At 31.9% G+C, this 18,309-nt stretch overlaps 3 protein-coding genes across 6 annotated transcripts in view; 1 reads left to right on the top strand and 2 right to left on the bottom strand.

The window, feature by feature from the left end:
* Nucleotides 1-14,635, bottom strand: part of LOC126915660 (uncharacterized) — a 29,624-nt gene extending 14,989 nt beyond the window's left edge. The window contains exons 1-5 of one of the 2 annotated variants that reach the window (XM_050720524.1): nucleotides 14,392-14,635; nucleotides 11,314-11,650; nucleotides 10,534-10,821; nucleotides 8,298-10,034; nucleotides 535-699 (exon numbers count right to left, since the gene is read on the bottom strand). In XM_050720524.1, the coding sequence (XP_050576481.1) occupies nucleotides 535-699; nucleotides 8,298-10,034; nucleotides 10,534-10,821; nucleotides 11,314-11,544 (2,421 nt within the window). In that variant the 5' untranslated portion in view covers nucleotides 11,545-11,650; nucleotides 14,392-14,635. The remainder of the gene's footprint in view (nucleotides 1-534; nucleotides 700-8,297; nucleotides 10,035-10,533; nucleotides 10,822-11,313; nucleotides 11,651-14,391) is intronic. The other variant, XM_050720525.1, reaches the window with a different exon arrangement.
* On the top strand, nucleotides 4,469-6,971 carry LOC126915667 (carbohydrate sulfotransferase 11-like). Of its 2 annotated transcripts, none has more exons than XM_050720538.1 (6): nucleotides 4,469-4,869; nucleotides 4,986-5,134; nucleotides 5,475-5,646; nucleotides 6,182-6,341; nucleotides 6,433-6,632; nucleotides 6,719-6,971. In XM_050720538.1, the coding sequence occupies exons 1-6, from the start codon at nucleotides 4,726-4,728 to the stop codon at nucleotides 6,773-6,775; spliced, it is 882 nt and encodes a 293-aa protein (XP_050576495.1). In that variant the 5' UTR covers nucleotides 4,469-4,725; the 3' UTR covers nucleotides 6,776-6,971. The 2 variants fall into 2 exon arrangements, with proteins under 2 accessions (XP_050576495.1, XP_050576494.1); XM_050720537.1 differs by having other exon boundaries at nucleotides 4,470-4,869; nucleotides 6,715-6,971.
* An 891-nt stretch (nucleotides 14,636-15,526) lies between the features above and the next one.
* LOC126915688 (UDP-galactose transporter senju) lies at nucleotides 15,527-17,954 on the bottom strand. 2 transcript variants are annotated; one of them, XM_050720579.1, is made up of 6 exons: nucleotides 17,311-17,954; nucleotides 17,118-17,232; nucleotides 17,000-17,046; nucleotides 16,506-16,645; nucleotides 16,276-16,431; nucleotides 15,527-16,197 (listed from the first exon to the last, which is right to left on the bottom strand). In XM_050720579.1, exons 1-6 carry the CDS (start codon nucleotides 17,369-17,371, stop codon nucleotides 15,724-15,726), a joined length of 993 nt encoding a protein of 330 aa, XP_050576536.1. In that variant the 5' UTR covers nucleotides 17,372-17,954; the 3' UTR covers nucleotides 15,527-15,723. The 2 variants fall into 2 exon arrangements, with proteins under 2 accessions (XP_050576536.1, XP_050576534.1); XM_050720577.1 differs by having other exon boundaries at nucleotides 17,587-17,950.
* Between the last annotated feature and the right edge of the window lie 355 nt (nucleotides 17,955-18,309).

Genomic DNA, 18,309 nt, shown 5'->3' with positions numbered 1-18,309 from the left:
ATCATCCACACAATTATACTAACCAACATTTTTCTTGAAAAAGATGGTACAAATTAACAATTATTTTTGTACGATATTAATAAGAAATTACAATATATGTATGTATGTATATAAGAATGCATGCTGGTAAATATGGCTTTTGTGCATCGCAAAGCATTTTATAATATGATATCGCCATGAGTTTGTAAATCGTGAGGTGCAGGATGACACTTATTGTTTATGTATATAATAGAAAAAAACACACTACAGAAAGAATTTAGCCAGACATGAATATTATATACGCAGAAGTAAGAATTTTAACTAACGTTCTCTGAATTAGAAATTTAGTTGGTAATAGTACTTTAAACACACGAGGGAAAATATTACTTTCAAAACTAAAACGTGGAATAAATATGTCAGTCACTTGTCTCACAGGAATGTACAGGTAACAGAACGAGGATGTATTGGTGAGCCACAGTACGTTAAATTAGAAAGTAATACATAGGACTGAGTAAAGCAGTTAGATTGATTTAAGGGAGCAAATTTGCGAGTTACCTTCGCCACGGCCAAGCCTGCAGCAGCTACACGACAGCTCCTTTCACAGCCCAGCACTGCATGCAAAAGAGATCCTAATCGCGGTTCTATCGCGATCAGAGCAGAAGACGTTCGCAAGGCGGACGCTACTCGTTCTAAACCTCTGACACGAGCACGCCAGTCGTCCTGTAATCGTTTTCTCATTTTATATAATTCCATCTAACCTTGTCTATTTCTTTAATTATTTCTTTATATTTAATGAATTCTCTGTTTACTATCAATTCTTACAGGATTACTTTAATACGAAGAACATCACTTTAACAATGAATACGAGAAGGAAATACAAGAACAAAGAATAGGATTTTATATAAATATCCTACTTCAGAAATAATTTAGAAGACACTACTTCTTCTTTAATATTTATATATTAAACATTTCATATTTTTACATCTACATTTCTATTTATGAATATAGTGCACATTTATATTTGACATTTACTAGTTGGAAATATTTTACCTATTGATTTGATTCACATATTTCTTAATTTATAACACTATGAGAATCTTTCTGTCATACATTATTTGATCGTCTTGTCTAACTTGATCTTCTAATAAGATAAAAAATTTGATATGTTTGATTATATGTGAAGAATGAATATACTATATATGGTCTATAGCCTGTTATTGACGATATAATTGACTTATTTTTTCCTGAAGAACCGCTCTTTTCTTTGTTATATCATCAATGACAAACTAACTTTTGTGTTGTCAGAACGCTCGTATGGAAAATATCATCTATACGCAAATCCGTTGGTCAAGAATCAGCAGTCGTCGAGTGAACATTATCGATCGTTGCAGCAAGTCTGAATGCAATGCACTTGGAACATCTGCATTCACTTTTCGACTCGGTTCTATTTACACGGAAATGATCAATATTATCGACTTTACATAGTTCCATTGAACCTGTGGAAGATTGCGGAACTACGTAAAGTTTGACTACTACATAAATCTGCCCATTTGATTTTTATATCTTAATCCCTCTTTCTAAATTATTAAATTAATGATTGAAATTCCTGAAGTTATCAATTTTTAATTTCGTACTCTGTCTGAATTTTACTCTATATAATCATGTTCTTTAAATATATTCTTCTTTCTCACACTTTTAAACGCATCTTGATTACGCGTACTTAGGTATATCGAAACGAAGCATAACATCAATTGCATTTCGCCGCAACGAATTTCAAGATTCCCCGTAAAATCCGATTCATCGTAGAACTCTGAAATTGCCACCTAGATTTGCATATACACAGAAATGAAACTTTCGACGCGAAGCGACGTGTTGCACGCAACAACGTTCCTGATTATTTTCTTGTTACTCACGAGTCTTGTTTCCCTTGGCGGCGCATAATGTTGCGCGCAAGGAAATCTCTCTCGTTTTTCATCCGTAGAATATTCATATTAGCGCCGTCCAGACGCCTAAGGACTATTTCAATGGCGTCCAACCGGTAGAAAACGAAACAGCATGCATAATTCAGCCAGTGTTTCACTGCCACGAGGATGGGAACGTCGTCGAGAGGGGAATACTTGGTGGAAGTGCGATTAATCCAACTAATCGTATAGTATGCTACGATTCTTTATGGATGTTAGGGGCGCTGGAGAAATTTTACGAGGAAAAAGGCGATAACGAGCAATAAAAACAACGTATTATTTGATGTATTCACATACTACTTGTAAATCAGAATCGTGATTTGAAACGTAAAAAATTGAACGTTTTGTTTTACGTATTCACAGGAATAGGCTGATTATGGGGCGATTATATATCAGTAGCCGACTATTTTGAAATGACAATTTGTTATGTTTATCTCCATTTTATGTTAAATAAAAATCGATCATATATACATATAGAAACTGATTTCCTTTATACGAACAAGTTATTTTTTAGGATAGAATTATATGAACTTATAACTAAGCTCCTTTGTTATTCATTCGTTAATCCTTTGAATATGGAGACTGAGTCTTTGAGACGTAAGGCAGGAATTCAGTCGCAATATACATCGAGAAAGGCGAAATTTTTTGTTAAGCGTATTTCTGAGAAAGTATATTGAAATAATTAAAACACTGAATTCCACTACATTAAACCAATGTCATTTATTCATTCATTTATTCGAAGTCATTTGTTTCCACACAATCAGAATATGAATCATTCGTTGTTTCATGTTTGCGTGTACTTTTCCCGACCTCTTTACTCTCCCAATTTTTCCTTTTTCAGGGTATAACAAAAGACAACTGTAGAATAAACACATTTAAATAATATACGATTAACGGAACATGTAATTGTTGAATTAGCATTCACTTACATTTGGTTCAAATGAAATCTGCTGGAATTTATAGTTGATAAAATTTTCCGACCTTCTATAGGTGCTTACAGTATATCATGAGAGCAACTTTTTTAAGCGCCTTTAAACGCTAACAGTAATCAAAGGGTTAAAGTCGTACACGTGTGATACGCAATTGAAAGTCTGAGTCGAAATTATTGCTCAATCTTAGGACTTAAGTTATCAGAACGTCGGCTCCTATTATGTCGGAACTAATAAAAGCAGCTGGTTGTGATAACTGGTAAACTCCATTATCGGAACTTGCCGATTGTCCGAACTGCCTTGTTCCCGATATATTCGGATAAACGAAATTCCACTGTATCATTTTCATTTTGTATTTACTATGCATTGTCAGAGCGATTATTAAAAAGATGATGTTTGAAAATCGAATAAAAAAAGTCAAAAGTTAGATAAATAATTAATTCGTGTGTGAAAAGGAACCTCGCAACTTTGCACTGAGTATTAAATATGTGACGTATGAAATCGATATTAAACGATTCTATCTGCTTTTCTACTTCTTATTACACGGTATGTAAGTGCGCGACATTCATGGAAAGGCATAGAGCGACCTTGAACTTCCACTGAATGAAAGAAAGATACTTTCACGGTCACGAGGAGCGCAACATTTTTTCACAATATCGATAATCGCGTGAAGCTATATTACTTTCTCTTTTAAGAGTGTATCAGTTTTAAATCACTGACATTAACAGATTATTGCACAAAACATACATGTATTACTTAACATACAAGTAATTAATAATATCGTATTATCGTAAAATAACAAAATTAACTACTCTTAGCTTTTTAATAAAACATTTAGCATTTTTTAATAAAACTTAAAAGACATCGACCCATAATAAAGAATAAATTAAAGATTACTTATACATATGTTACCTTTAGTTTGCAAATTATGTCTATTTTCAACGTGAAATATTACTCAGACATTAAACTATTTCTTTTTTCTTATCATCAAAAATACAAAACTCTTCAAATAGTGAAAATATAAGAATGTAAAAGACGATTTAAAAAGAAAATTCACAACTTTTGGTTCCTCCTAATCAAGTAATTTTCATAATTAACACTGTTCTAGTAAAATTCCGTAAAAAATTTAAACGTTACACGATCTAATTTCGGTACGAGAATATATTTTTTTATCTACTCATCGATCTGACCATCGAAATACCTGAACCAAATTAGTATGCAACGGAGTCTCTTTCGTGCTGAAATGCCTTCAACTTAGCTCCAGGAACGGCTTTACTTGATAGCACCGGATATCTTTAATCTAGATTCTAGTGCAAATAAATGTTTATCAACGTAACCATACATTTTTCTTTATTTACTAACGCTAAAGCAACCTGTGTTGCGATAATAAGAATTTTTTTGTGACTCTAGATCTTGAACATAATCATGTTACTGTTAAGACAATATTTTGCTGTACGTTTAAATAAAACATGTAGGAAAATATGTTATTGGCTTGGAGAATTCCAATGTAAAATTTTAAATTTCGACGTAAAGATACTTGGCACGGGTTTAGAGAGTTGCTAGATCCATCAGTGTCAGAACACAACACGAAACCGGTCAGTCAGCGTCTTGCCAGAAGGAAGAACGAATATTTACTTCATTCTTCTTTTAAATATTCTTTCCGCCTGTGAAATGACACGCAATTTTTACATAATATTTTTAGAAATCTTTTAATCAATCTTTAAAAATAATCTTTGATCATCTTCGTGACAGTGTACAAAAAGCGTTTAGTGTTTAATAATTTTTTTTATCATACAACAATGAGTGAAATAATCTTTAAAGTTTAATAGTAATTCTTAGAATGAATAAACTTCACCATGTTTAGAAATCATAAAAGAATCACTATCCAAATTTTGAAATATGTTATTGGCTGTGGCTTGATCCTTTGCATCATAAAATCGTTACTCGTGGGAGATGAAAATAGAGAAATACCGAAGTTCAATGATCTGGAGAAATTACTGGTACGTGAATAAATTTAATAATTATAGACAAATTCGTCAAAACGAAATAAAAATAGAAAGAAAAGATTTTACTACGTTTCTATAATACGTATCAACTTTAAAATTGGTCAATTTAGATTACAACAGATGCGGAGAATTCAAAGCGGTTGCTGACCGTAAGAAACACGTGTCAAAAATATAATCTAGGGACGTACAAGAATCCTGATAAACCTTCTGCATTTAAACATCCACCAGCACCGCAATATAGTGTTTTTTACATTCTCAGGTTTGTAAATACAGTGAAATTAATTAATTTTAATTTAACATATTACTTACTAAAATATTAAACAATACTTAGAAATGCTATTTTCTAACTGCTACTTATTTACCTAAGACATTATATTGAATAATGCTTAAAAGTCTTAATCTTTCAATTACTTCATTTAATAGCAGTAATACATATTCCACGAAATTAAAAAATAAACATCACGATCAATTCAAATGAGTAATGAAGAGGAACGTTTCACGCATTGAAGAGAGTAGTGTTTAAATAGAATCGATCGTTGTGATTATTCTAACAATAACCCATTCAATTAGCAGCGTTATCTACATTATTTGCCACGCAGATCACGCGATCTTTCATACTGTCCAATTTACAAAGCCGGCAGTACAACGTGGATTTACAATTTATGTCTCCTAATGAACGTGAGGGAGGAGGAGTTAAGCAGTGGAAAGGAGCAGATATCGACCATCGCCAGAAAGGCGATACCGGAACTCGAGTTTCCAGAAGCGGACGAGGTATACTTCCATCTGTCATCGAACCTCTATTCGCGCAATTTTACTAATTACACGTTTAATATGTGTACAGTATATCTATAATTCTCAATTATATAACTAACAAAGTTAAACAGATACAAGATGTAACTATTAAGGCATAAATAGATACAAGACAATAGATATTTATTTATTATAATCGCGTCTCGCTAACTGACCACGGATAAGGACTTTGTCTTGTAAATTATCAACAGAGATACACCTTAGTAAATCTTCTATATCTTGCTTTTTTATTAAATTCCAGTGAAATATATCAAATATACATCTTCATATTTTGCTCAAACTTCGTATAATGAATAGCTTCCTTAACGTTAAAAAATACAATTCATATCTATTAACGATTGAACGAACGAGGAACGAAGCAGAATTAAAAATTCGAACTCCGCAGCAGTATTAATTCCAGAAACTTGGTCTTAATCCCGCTCACTCTCTCAGAACTCAGTGATTTAAATTGTGATCAACAGTGTAAAAAGAGACTAAACCCATGAAACTTACGCAGGCGCTAAGAGCGACGAAGAAACTACTGGTAGTAAGGCACCCATTTGAAAGATTGCTGAGCGCATATCGCGATAAGCTGGAAAACTCTGTGGCTGGAAGGGAACACGGGACACTTCACTTTTATCGGAAGTACGGCAGCAAGATTGTTGAAAAGTACCGTGGTAAGTCACGACAAGTTATCGACCGTGATGTACGTTATTCTTTGCTCGAGCACTGGGTTAATGGCGAGGCTTGTCACTCTCGTTTTTTAAGAGGCGAATTTCATACCGCCTGGAGAAGATCTGGTAATCAGACGAAACGGTGAACCTCCACCAGCGGGAATCGAGCCAACTTTCCGCGAATTTGTGCAATACTTAATTCACACTGATTTGGCAAATTATGGAGATGATCATTGGATGCCGTATTATTTATACTGCACGCCTTGTGTAATTGATTACGACATTCTTGCGAAGGTAGATCAATCGCATGATGTTATTATTACATTACAGAAATGTTCAAATATGTCAGAATGTCGTAAAATATAACGTTTTATAGGTAGAAACATTATGGCAGGATCAGATTTATACGATCCATAAGTTACATCTTGAAGATGTGATTAAACCACGATGGCGACATAGTGGTGGTTATCAGAATGCATCGAAAATATATTTTGGTCAGTTGAACAGAGAACTGGTACAAAAGTTTTATGAAAAATTTAAGCTGGATTTCGAGCTTTTCGATTATTCGCCAGATGACTATTACCAATACGCAACAGCTTCTTAAAATTCCATAATAAATTTTTCTATAAAAACGAGATCTTTCGAATGATGATTTCTACCCTTCTTCATTCCATTTTCCATCTCGTTATCATTAATTAAAACTTAGCTATTATTTCTCATAACCAACTGATTATATATTAAATATTTCTTCGAGAAATTTGATCAACGTTATAAAATTTATACAACTGCCTTTTCATACTTTTCAAGCTTAAACAGTAAATAGTAGTAGTAATGAATTTTAATGAAGGGAATAAATTTTTAATGAAAAAGATTCGAAATGACTTTGACTCAATCCAGTTAATATATAATCTGATCGGTAGATTATACCTAAAGTAAGCGTCATACCACAGGATTTTCCTGTTATAACAACGAGTCGTTACAGAGCGTGTCAGCTTTTCGTTCCTTGGCCGTTAATTCGTCGAAAAGGGGAACCATCGACTTTAGGACAGATCTTTCTGATACATTACACCGAACTAGGTCAATCGATTTCCACGGCAAAAGTTCGTCGCGTGGTGTAACGTGATTTAAACGCCATCAATTAGAATCGCTTATGCGTGTATCGACTCTGTTTCTTTATCCAATTTTTTCCTCGCCTCTTTTTTCCCGAATTTCCGAATAGCTTTCGCGTGCAACTGTGCATATACTCGATGCATCAATCGATAAAAAATTCAGAACGGGCCCGTAGGCCATTAACGTAGACCATTGATTAACATAAAAGTCACGTAAATGAGCAACTAACGTCGAGTGCTTACGTTACGAGTGCCGTTCTTGTTGAGCATCGATTCTTCTAAGCTCTTGAAAGATATCCATTCTTATTATCCTTCTTACAGGATAGGTCGTGAAATAATTTTCATTATTATCAAAAATTGTATTATTTTAATCATGAGCGAAATTTTATTCCTATAAATTATATTTTAGAAATCAGTGTCTTTCTTTACAGAAACAGAGGAAATTCGCACATTCATTGTTTTGATATGTGCTTACGTACAAGAGAATTGACTAGATTCGAAGGAATTCAGCTATAATTTCGCGCGTGCATACGTATCTAGTATACAGAAAACTAGAAACCTAATTCGTGATGGAAATAATTAGTTCCATTACAATTAAGTATCTAGGTAAGTGGAGGAAAGAGAATTCGTGATGTAAATAATAAAAATTATTAGGTTTAAGTAGTATGTCCGCCAATGCTTGATAAAAGTTAATAGTATAAATAAAAATGAAATTATTTCTCTAAATTTCTACTAAATCTAATGCTCTAAATTAATTATAAAATTATATTTAATCACTACACCATACAGGATAAATAATTCAAGATATGTATACACATGCACGAATAAAATCCTTTATTGCAAAACTTACTTTATTATGCAGATCCTCTAACACTTCCTGGTCAACCAGTCCAAGTTCCTCCCAGCTTGGTTCTCCTGCTATAGATTCCATCTTGTCAACTCCATAAATAGTATTGCCACTTTTCTCAGCCACACTCGCACCCCCTTTATCGCGATCACTCCTCGACGTTCGTTCACAATCAACATTTCTCAACGACTCACGATCACCATTATCGTTCCTCGAACTACTCGTTATGCAACCTCTTAACTTCGTAAAATCTTTCTGCACAGTTTCATTCTCGTTCACCTTAATTTGATCTTGATTTATTCTCGAATAATTCTGTTCCATTTCGCTATTCTTCACCACAGAACCAAAGAAAGAATCAACTTCCTGGCAATTTCTTAAAGATTCACTTTCCTCTTCTGTATTCTTCTTCTGAACATTTTCGGATATTTTATTTTCTAAATTACTTTTCCTATTAACATCTAATTTCTTATTTTGGGCTCCAAAATCGTCAGATTCTAATTTTGAGGTTTTAGAAATTGCGGGCTCCATTGTCAACGAAACATCTTGCTTTTCATTCTTCCATAAAATCTCATCTTCAGAACTTTCAGAATTATTATTCTTTACATTTGAATCCAAAATGACATTTTGAGCATTCTGGACCAACCTAATGTCTTCCTTCTTAACTTCTTCCACTTTCCCACCCATTTCAATAATCTTCATGCACTTAACGTCTCCATTCTGGTCCATATTATGTTTACCATCTTTATCCTCCGATCTACTCACGGTTTTCTTCTTCTTCAATTGCTCAAGAGCCTTAGCTCCGCTAAGCAATGGACTGTTAGTCCTAGTAAGAATACTCTTCTTAGGACTCAGATCAGCATTATACGTATACATTTCTCTTTTGGGGCTACTAGAAACGGATCTAGACGCTCTTCTAGGCTTGCCAGACTCTCTATGAGGACTACAGGGCTGAGAAGAAGGTCTAGGTCGAGTGATGGGCATTTTGGTAACTGGAGAAACCGGAAGTGGAATCTTAGTTTTAGGAGTAGATTCCAGAGACTCTGTATCATCACTATCTGGAGTTCTTAATTTAACAATTTCGCCCCCAAAATGAACTCTTCTGGGCGTTTTTCTTTTATTAGGATCTTCCTTCCCTTCAGCTTCGCTTTTCACATCAATTCCACCTTCTTCTCCATCCTGCTCCTGTTCACTGTCATCCTTTTCTTCAAGAATAGTCATAGTGATAGCTGTTTCCTCGTTAAACTTAATCTCTGTTTCTAATACGATCCTAGCAGCAGGCATAGTCGTATTATTGACTTCGTCCTCCTCTTCAACAATACCGGAAGTGTCACTATCGTTCTCCCATTTACCTTCCAAGTCTTTATTCTCCACTTTCTCCACGTTCTTAACACCTGTATCTTTCTTAGGACTTTTCTTAGCAGATTTTACATTGTAGATCTTGGACAAGATTTCAATATTTCTTTTCAGCTTGTTGTCATAGTCCTCCAAGTAACTCTCGAATTCTGCTATGCCAACTGCGTCCCGGATCTTCATTAACGATTTTAATACAGCTTCCTGATGCGGTACCTGAGCTAAACGCGAGGCTAGGGCTATCGTCGCGTCCTTCACGAGTCGAGGATCGGGCAATGGGCTGTTGGTCGATGGAAATAGCAAGGAAGGCACGCTTAAGATCACACCGGTCGTCACATTAGTCTGGAAGGAGTCCCGTACCTCCGAACGGTTCAGCCCATCCTGAAGAATCTGCAAGAAAATGGTCGATGCAACTGCATTTAGACATCGATCCACGATAATACAAAGATAGTGGGGAGATTACAAGGTCAAGGATTGCTTGCGCATCACGGACTTGTCTGACATGTTTGTCGAAAATTTTGAAAGCTGGAATCGGTAAAGATGATTGATGTAGAGAGAGAAAAGAGGATGGAATTAAATTTAATATTGTTATATAGCATCCACATACTAATTACGAACTAAATAAAGATCGTATCCACATTGGAGCTTGTGGATAGCTTGCAAACAAAATACATTAATGTGCTGCCTCTTGAGCGAGTATTGTACACTGTTCTCTATTTGTACTACTAATATACATAATTCCCTTCTAATGAGTATGACAACACAATATGAACACAGCTTAATGTTTTTGAATTGTTTACGATAATCCAACAAAGAAAATCTAAAGTTCGTAAAATTTCAAGATAGGCAGAAATGAGTATTAGAATTGAAAATTGGAAAATATTCATACGTTTTTAATAGTGTTATCTCTGTCGTGACTATGAATGAGAAAAACTCGGAAGGCGTCCAAGACGCCTTTACGAACGGCGGGCGCGGAGTGACCCAAATTATTGACCAGCTCGGGTACCACTGGTTGCATGACCTTGTCCACGATGTCAGCATTCAAAGTCGGTAACACGTCTATAAGCACACGAAGAGCGTGCTGGCGCACCTCCCATTCTGGATCACGCAGTCTCTCGGATATCTCCAGGAACGTCGAATGGGTATCCACTTCGCTTGGAAATTTTCGGGTGCGTACCTGTACAAGAATACATATAAGAGATGTTGAGTTGAGAACATATTAATTCTATAATTCTTGCTATATAATTAGTAATATAACTTCTAATTTCTTCTAGAACAATGTAAGAAATTCTAGTCCCTCTTATATTCATAAAAACAAAACATTTCCATTTGAAAACTACATGGAAAAAAGATGACAAGTACAATTTTATTGATTTTTTCAAAATCTCTTTAAATCGAAAGATGTGGCATATAAATGAATCTATGAAATTTATAATGTAGAATATATATATATATAATACTGCGGCAATTTTTGATAAAATTAAATTTTAAATTGCTTATCATGCTTTCCCCTATGGTCTTCATTCGTAAGCTAATTCTTCTCCAATTTTCTCTGTAGAAAATATCTTTATTCATTCATTAATTCTATTTCATCATCACCAATCTCTGTTGCTCATCGGTAATCCATCAAATACAGAAGTCATTAATCAGATAGCACGACTATACAAACCACGTGTTCCCAGAGAGGAGTCAGTTGTATTGGTTGGCCGTTCGGTGAGGTCAATGTCATCTTTCGAGAGTGTCGTTGACGATGAGCTCGACGAGTTGGGCTCTCAGGTGTCGAATAAAGATCGAGAGGAGAGGATCGTGCCGGAAGTGGCGAGGAATCCTTCTGGGGCTGCAGAGGCCCCGAATTCGTCGATCCTGTCATAGATAAAGTAAACTCCAGGCACTTGGACATACCACCGTTACGTCTCGTCTGAAGGAAACCATGGGTCCTTCATCGTCTTCCATGAGGATTGTTTTTCTGATTCTGGATCGTTCATCGAGTCACGCAAACGACAGGCCTGATAGACAGATTCGTTAGATATTTACTGTGGGCCAAGTAACGCTGTAACGCTAGTACACCTGTGATGTTCGATATATTCAATGACCTATATGCATGATGAAATGTTACAACATAATATTCTAAAATTCATTTATCAATTTTTAAATTATTTTTAAATAGCATTTTTAAATCAAGTGGAAATCATAATGATAAATGTGAATTAATATTTATCCAGTAATATTATTAATTTATATTAATGATCCATTCCGGTCCAAAATATATAATTCTTGTTTGTAATATAATTTTGTTGAATATTACAATTTTCTGTAAACCACGACAATAGAAGCAGAAGGATTGTACATATGTAAATGAATTATACAACTATAGCAGATGTGTAAAACTATCGTTTCCCTTCTCGAAATGCGTATACAATATATCCACTTGCATCGTTGACAATAGCTAATAAAAATGATTTTACCGAGTATACTTGGACCTACAAGAACTTTGAATTAGTTAAAAGTATATAGCACGGAATTGTATACTAATATGTATATGTAAGTCCACGTGCGCACGTAGTGGCTAAGCAGAAATTATCCACATCTAACATAGACTATGTTAACTCGTCCTTACTTTCAATCTCTAGTATACTGTATACATGTTCTTATAAATTATATTCCTCAAATTATAAAAAGTTTGAGAAAATAAATTATAATTTGATATTTTTTATCTATCATTCTATCTATCATTTTTTCATTATTTTATTATTTATCATTGTTTTATTTTTTATAGTTTTCAAATAATTCATCCAGGCTTATTACGAATATTCATTTAATACCAATTAATATTTTAACGATTTTAACGGTAGATCTTGATTTCCATAATAGAAACTAAAGGATATTTCCTTCACTTCCGGCAGCAATTCTTACATACGAATGTATAAAATGATTGACATTGGTAAAGCTTTAACCGGTTAACCGCTAATACATCCCATTTCCGATTTCAGTTGCAGAATCAATCACCGTAGTCACGAAATCAGTTTTATTATTAATCGATACTCCTTTAATGTGTATTAAAACGCTTGTCTTTTCTCTAATAAGAAAATCAATAATTCATTACGAGATATATCAATCTCTTCTTATTAAAAATTGATTAATTTAACAATGATAATAAAATACAATTAATTCTAAATATCATTTTAATGTTACATGGAATAAATTTGAGGGAATTACTTTCAAATTTAATTTTTTGTCAAATTTACAATAATGATCTTCTTTAAACAATAAAGATATTATGCAGAATTGCAATAAAATTACAATTTTACAATATAAATCTATAATAATTTTATAATTCCACGAATATTTCCGCAGTATTTATGAATCATAGAAACATGACGTTCCTAGTTGTTAAAAATCAGCCGTGTGATTTTCGTTTCGTAACAGTACGCCAACGAGCCACGTTATCCCAGCCCCTGTGGCAAATATTTTTTAAAAAAGAAATAAAGGGACGAAGTCGCAAAGTTTATCATCGGATCTCGCGACACGAACACCGCATAAAACTAGTACACACGAAAGCGATTGCATAATCCAAAGAAAACGTGCGTGCGTCTTGAGGAGTCGCAAAAGAAGAAAGGGGCCGTCCACTTGCAGCAATAAAGGATACATACATACATACTTTTCCAGCGCACTTAACCTCGCGTCAACCGTGATTTTTTCCTTATATATTTATTTTTCTTCTTTCTCATGTGCACGTTTGCTGAATTAACCTGCGTCATCAGGTTACACTTGAGATTTCTGACTCAAAAATTTTGACAAATGCACTGTTATGGTGGATTAAATCACGTTTAATATATTATATTAGTATATTTATTAGTTGTTTATATTAGCTGCAATGGATAAATATACAAGTAGCATGAATAGGTGTTGCTTATTATTGCATCATTTAATGAAAGAAATGGCATACTGGCAAATATTAATTGTTAAATAATCATTCAATGAATTAATTTAAAAATACACAACTTTTTGATGAAAGAACGAAAAGTTTGGAATCATAGATTAAATACGTTACTTAATCCATTTGCAAAACAATACGTCGTTGATAAAGTAGATTTTATACAGAAATAATAATTTTTAGCACTGTTTTAAAGAAATATGAACGAACGTATTATAAAACCTAATACATATATAAGAATCTTTGTGTAATGTCATTAACCTCTTGGATATTAGAATGGTGATTTTTAGTATCAGATCAATTTATGTCAGGTATGCACTTCTTCCTGAATAGTTTAATTAATATAAGGTAATTTATGTTGTTGAAGTATTTGTTTATAGAAAGAAAATAAAATATTTTATCGTTGACTTGGCGCGATTTTCCAATCGCACCAATCACGTATCACTAAATTGTCACGTGCCCGAGAATATGTAAGTTGATTTATATAAACAGTATCGCGCATGAAAATACAGTCTGTAACCCCTCATTTACTCATATATTAATTAACAAAACATCATTCATAACGCCTTTAGAATATCATTTTAACAATTTTCTTCAATCCATAAATAATATCAGACTTTTTCTATATGAATCACCATAATTAAATAATTCAAAAATCCTTGAAAAACAATTATAAAAACTATTTTTTCTACACACAATCTCTATTTTAGACGCAGATAGATAATATATTTTAAAAACAGATACATACAATTTATAATCATTAAATTACAAATAACGATATTACAAAAATTATATTAATACGATGTTACTTACCTTTTACTTCTCTCTTCGTGTATAAGTGAGACAAGAACTTTTTTAGCTATAGTAACATATTTCACACTTTTTTAACTGTAACGCTATAATTTATTATATTATGTTTGAAGTTTTTGTACTGTTTCGAATGCACATTTCATTACAAACGGCGCGACAATCGAAAAAATCCAATACGAACTTCACGTGACAACAGCCAACATGTGACTACCGCTACTCTATTCCGAAAGTAAGGTGATTTGCAGGTAATATCGACCATCCACTCCCCACTTCTCGAAAAATGGTCTTCTGTAGATGTATACAATAGGTGGAATTGCAAGAATAGCTAATCTTAGAAAAAGTAATTTACATTAGTCGATATTGACTCTGTTGTATCCTTTCGATTATTTTATTAATCTAATCCTGTTTTTATCTTTTTAATGGTTAATGAATTTCTCAAATTCGAGGTGCTTCTGAAAAAATCGTTATTAATATGTATAATTCGCCATCTTCACTGTATGATAAAGATTTTCTTAAAAGATCAAAAATCTTCTGTTTCTTAAAACAAAATTAAGTTTGGGATACAAAACTTCGAGTATCACAGTAGGGTTAATAATGTACAATAAAATTTGTCGATGTTTGATTCCATTCAAATTTCCCGCCAAATAGAATTTCGATAAATCGAAGAATTCTTGGTTTGAAATTGTACATAATGCGTATATAAAAATATGTATTGCTTAATAAATTTTATTACTCAAGTACATTCTATTATAAACAGTTTTAAATAAATTACTTTATTACTATTATTATATATATGTATGAAATATGTAATAGTTTCGAAAAAAGAAACTATTACTGTATTCTTTTAAATACGGTATAAAACTCCAAATATAATTCGATCATTATTTTTTTTTTACAAATAATATATATTAATAATACTTTTATAATAATCTATATATTATTTCCTAATAATACAGTTACTCACTATATATATAATAACACAATTTTTTAAGTTCCACAATTAAGATTCAACCACCTAATTAAACCACACAATTACACATGGAATATTAAGAATTGTAATATTTTATAAAATTAGAATTAACTATTCATAAATACATGTATAAAATATAAATATTTAACACAAAAGAAAGAAATATAATTCATATCTCTATAACAAATCACTTTCCTTTAATACCTATTAACATAAAAGTTCTTTAAATTAATTACATTTATAAATCTATACATACATAAAACTATACAATGAAGCATAATGGGACAGACACTTAAGTAACAGGTTTGCATCAGAAAAAATCCATGTACAGAATATAATTAAGGAAGGTTTTTAATTGACTTCTACTAAACTATGTTATCAGCCTTCGTTCGTTCTTTGGTCCAGGTATTTTGTACTGGATTTTGCGAATACAATATAACTGCATAACTTACCATAGCGATCGAAAGTACGGTATTTAAATGGATTGGAATACTAAATATCAGCCAGCACAAAACCGCTGTGAATATCAGTTCTAACGCACTAGCGAAAGTTTTTAAGATAGAGTTCAAGTTTTTCAAGAAAAAACTTGTGATAATTCCTATTGCTGTATTATTCAGCATTATTATTATTATTTTTGGTTGCATAAGTATACCAAGATCAGCATTGTTCAACATATTAGAGGCATTATTTGCTGACATAAAAAATAGTATAAAAACTATAAGGTTACAAAAGATACTATCAATATACATAAACACATTTTGTACAAAAATATTGATGTTTGCCCCTTGCTCTTTAAGTAAATATTCATTGTAAACTCCAGCTAGGCAGGAGCAAATTGTCTGAAAAAGTTTAAAGATTACAACTTATTAAAATTTTCTGGATCAAAGAATATTTTTTCTTAATGATTCTATACATACCTGTATAAACACTAAAATGATATTACTACTCAAATTAATTTTAGCATTAAATATATTGACACTAAAGTCCAATTCCATATGTTTCACCATACATCCAATAGTCAGTAATACTAGTGAAAACCATTGTTTCAATGATAATTTCTTGTTAAAAACGACCTAAAAAAGCTATATTTTAGAAAATACTTTTTTCCACTCCAATGTAAGTTATAACAAAAGTTTCTGATATGTACCTGGAAAATAATTCCAGTCATGACAACACGAAATTGCAACAACACATAGTAAGTTGTTGGATCAAATATGGCCAAATTAATAAATGCCAGATTATTGTATAAACAATACAAAAATGATGGTATCATGTACAGCAATAGCACTAGAATAAGAGTATTTAAATTTACTTTATTTTCTATTATATTAATTTCACAAATTAAATGAATACTTAAAGAATATTTAGATTTTAGTCTACTTATTTAAATCGATAATCATATTATGAAATATTTAGTTTTCAAAAAGTGTATGAAACTGGAATCAATAATTTATCTTATCTTGTGTTCTGTTTATATAATACCTCAACATGATAACTTTGAGTCCTTAATTACATCTACCAAAGTATGCCAAAAATTTGCTATAAATAGTTTATCAATTTTAGGAAATAAATTAAAATTTTATCTGCATAACTAAATTATTTTAATGTATTGAATTGTCCAAAATAATATACAATATTTACCTTTCTTATTTTCCGTTACTTCTTGGCATAAACTTCCAAAGCTATTGCTGAAGATAAAATAATAAGTTTTGTACTTATATAGAAATTTCAAAGTATAGTATTTAATTTATTTACTTACTCTTTGCAGTAGAGTATTATAGAAGTAAATAACTTTAATATTTCTGTCATCAATACTACCATAATAATATTATATTCATAGTGACCATCTCTTTGAGACCAAGTTACAATAATACCTAAGATAATAATAATTTTACAAATATTTTATACATTAAAAGAATAATTTTTACAAGATAGCAATGGGGAAAATTTACAAAATGTCACATAGAAATTGTTACGAAATTTCAGTAATCTGTACCATATGCTACTAAACATTATATGCTACAAAACATTTAAATCATATCTAAAACTGGTAAAATAATGCACACGTTGTTCATAAATAACTATATAGTTTAATGCTAATTTCTTTTTGTATTGTTATCACTGAGTAGTTTCTGTTTGACAAATATTAACAAGTAAAATCATGTAACAAGTAAAATCATGTGCAAGGATATAAACAAACATAGAGAAACATAACCACACTCATGTACCTTGGTTCACAAACAGGGCCATGTATGAAATAAAAATGACAGGACTCCATCTTCCTGGGAATAATTCACCCCAATTGATGGTTCCCATCATAAACTCTATTATAAGATATTATTACGTTAAAAACATTTGTAAAATATATATATATATCGCTAACTGCTTCGTTGCCGGGGCGTCTGTTAACAACTGATAAGAATCACGATTTACGATATAGTTTTATCGCGTCAAACATACGTCAAATTATAAAATTGTTTATTTTAAGTTATATAAAGAGATAACATCTGTTATCTGATAAGAATGTCCTTTTCCTAAAATATGCTTCATTATTGTTTCATTATTCTCCAACTTTTGCCTTATTTGTTAATTGAATATTAACGTGTACTCCTACGCAAAAGATTATCGTAGGAAGTAAAGAGAAAGTTGTTATATTTTTTAACTTTATTAATTCTTATTTAATTAAATATTATTTTTATAATAAAATTTATGATGGTAATATATTTTATATTATTCAGAAAATGTTACAAGGTTAAATGAACGATTAATAATGATTACGAAACAAATTAAGATATTTGAAATATAATGAAAATCATTTTTTATAATACATAAAGATAATCATAACTACATATTTTATTTTTACAATCTTTTGAAAAGATCTATCGTTTAAACTCATTCTTGATGCGTTACATAAAATTTATTTACATACATAGAATGGAAAATTTGCATTT

This window comes from Bombus affinis, chromosome 4 (genome assembly GCF_024516045.1).
Source record: "Bombus affinis isolate iyBomAffi1 chromosome 4, iyBomAffi1.2, whole genome shotgun sequence".
Lineage (NCBI taxonomy): Eukaryota > Metazoa > Arthropoda > Insecta > Hymenoptera > Apidae > Bombus > Bombus affinis.
Note: the sequence above shows the minus strand (reverse complement) of the source record. Positions and strands in the feature narration are given on the sequence as shown.

Bases quoted from the DNA above. Each gene is read 5' to 3' on its own strand.
- LOC126915688 (XM_050720577.1), bottom strand. From the start codon at position 17,677: ATGATGGGAACCATCAATTGGGGTGAATTATTCCCAGGAAGATGGAGT. The intron at 17,233-17,586 runs GTACATGAGTGT...TTATTATCTTAG, and splicing joins GGCCCTGTTTGTGAACCAAG to GTATTATTGTAACTTGGTCT. The intron at 16,198-16,275 runs GTATGTATAGAA...AAACTTTTTCAG, and splicing joins TCATTTTAGTGTTTATACAG to ACAATTTGCTCCTGCCTAGC.
- LOC126915667 (XM_050720537.1), top strand. From the start codon at position 4,726: ATGTTTAGAAATCATAAAAGAATCACTATCCAAATTTTGAAATATGTT. The intron at 5,135-5,474 runs GTTTGTAAATAC...TTTGCCACGCAG, and splicing joins AGTGTTTTTTACATTCTCAG to ATCACGCGATCTTTCATACT. The intron at 6,342-6,432 runs GTAAGTCACGAC...TCGTTTTTTAAG, and splicing joins GATTGTTGAAAAGTACCGTG to AGGCGAATTTCATACCGCCT.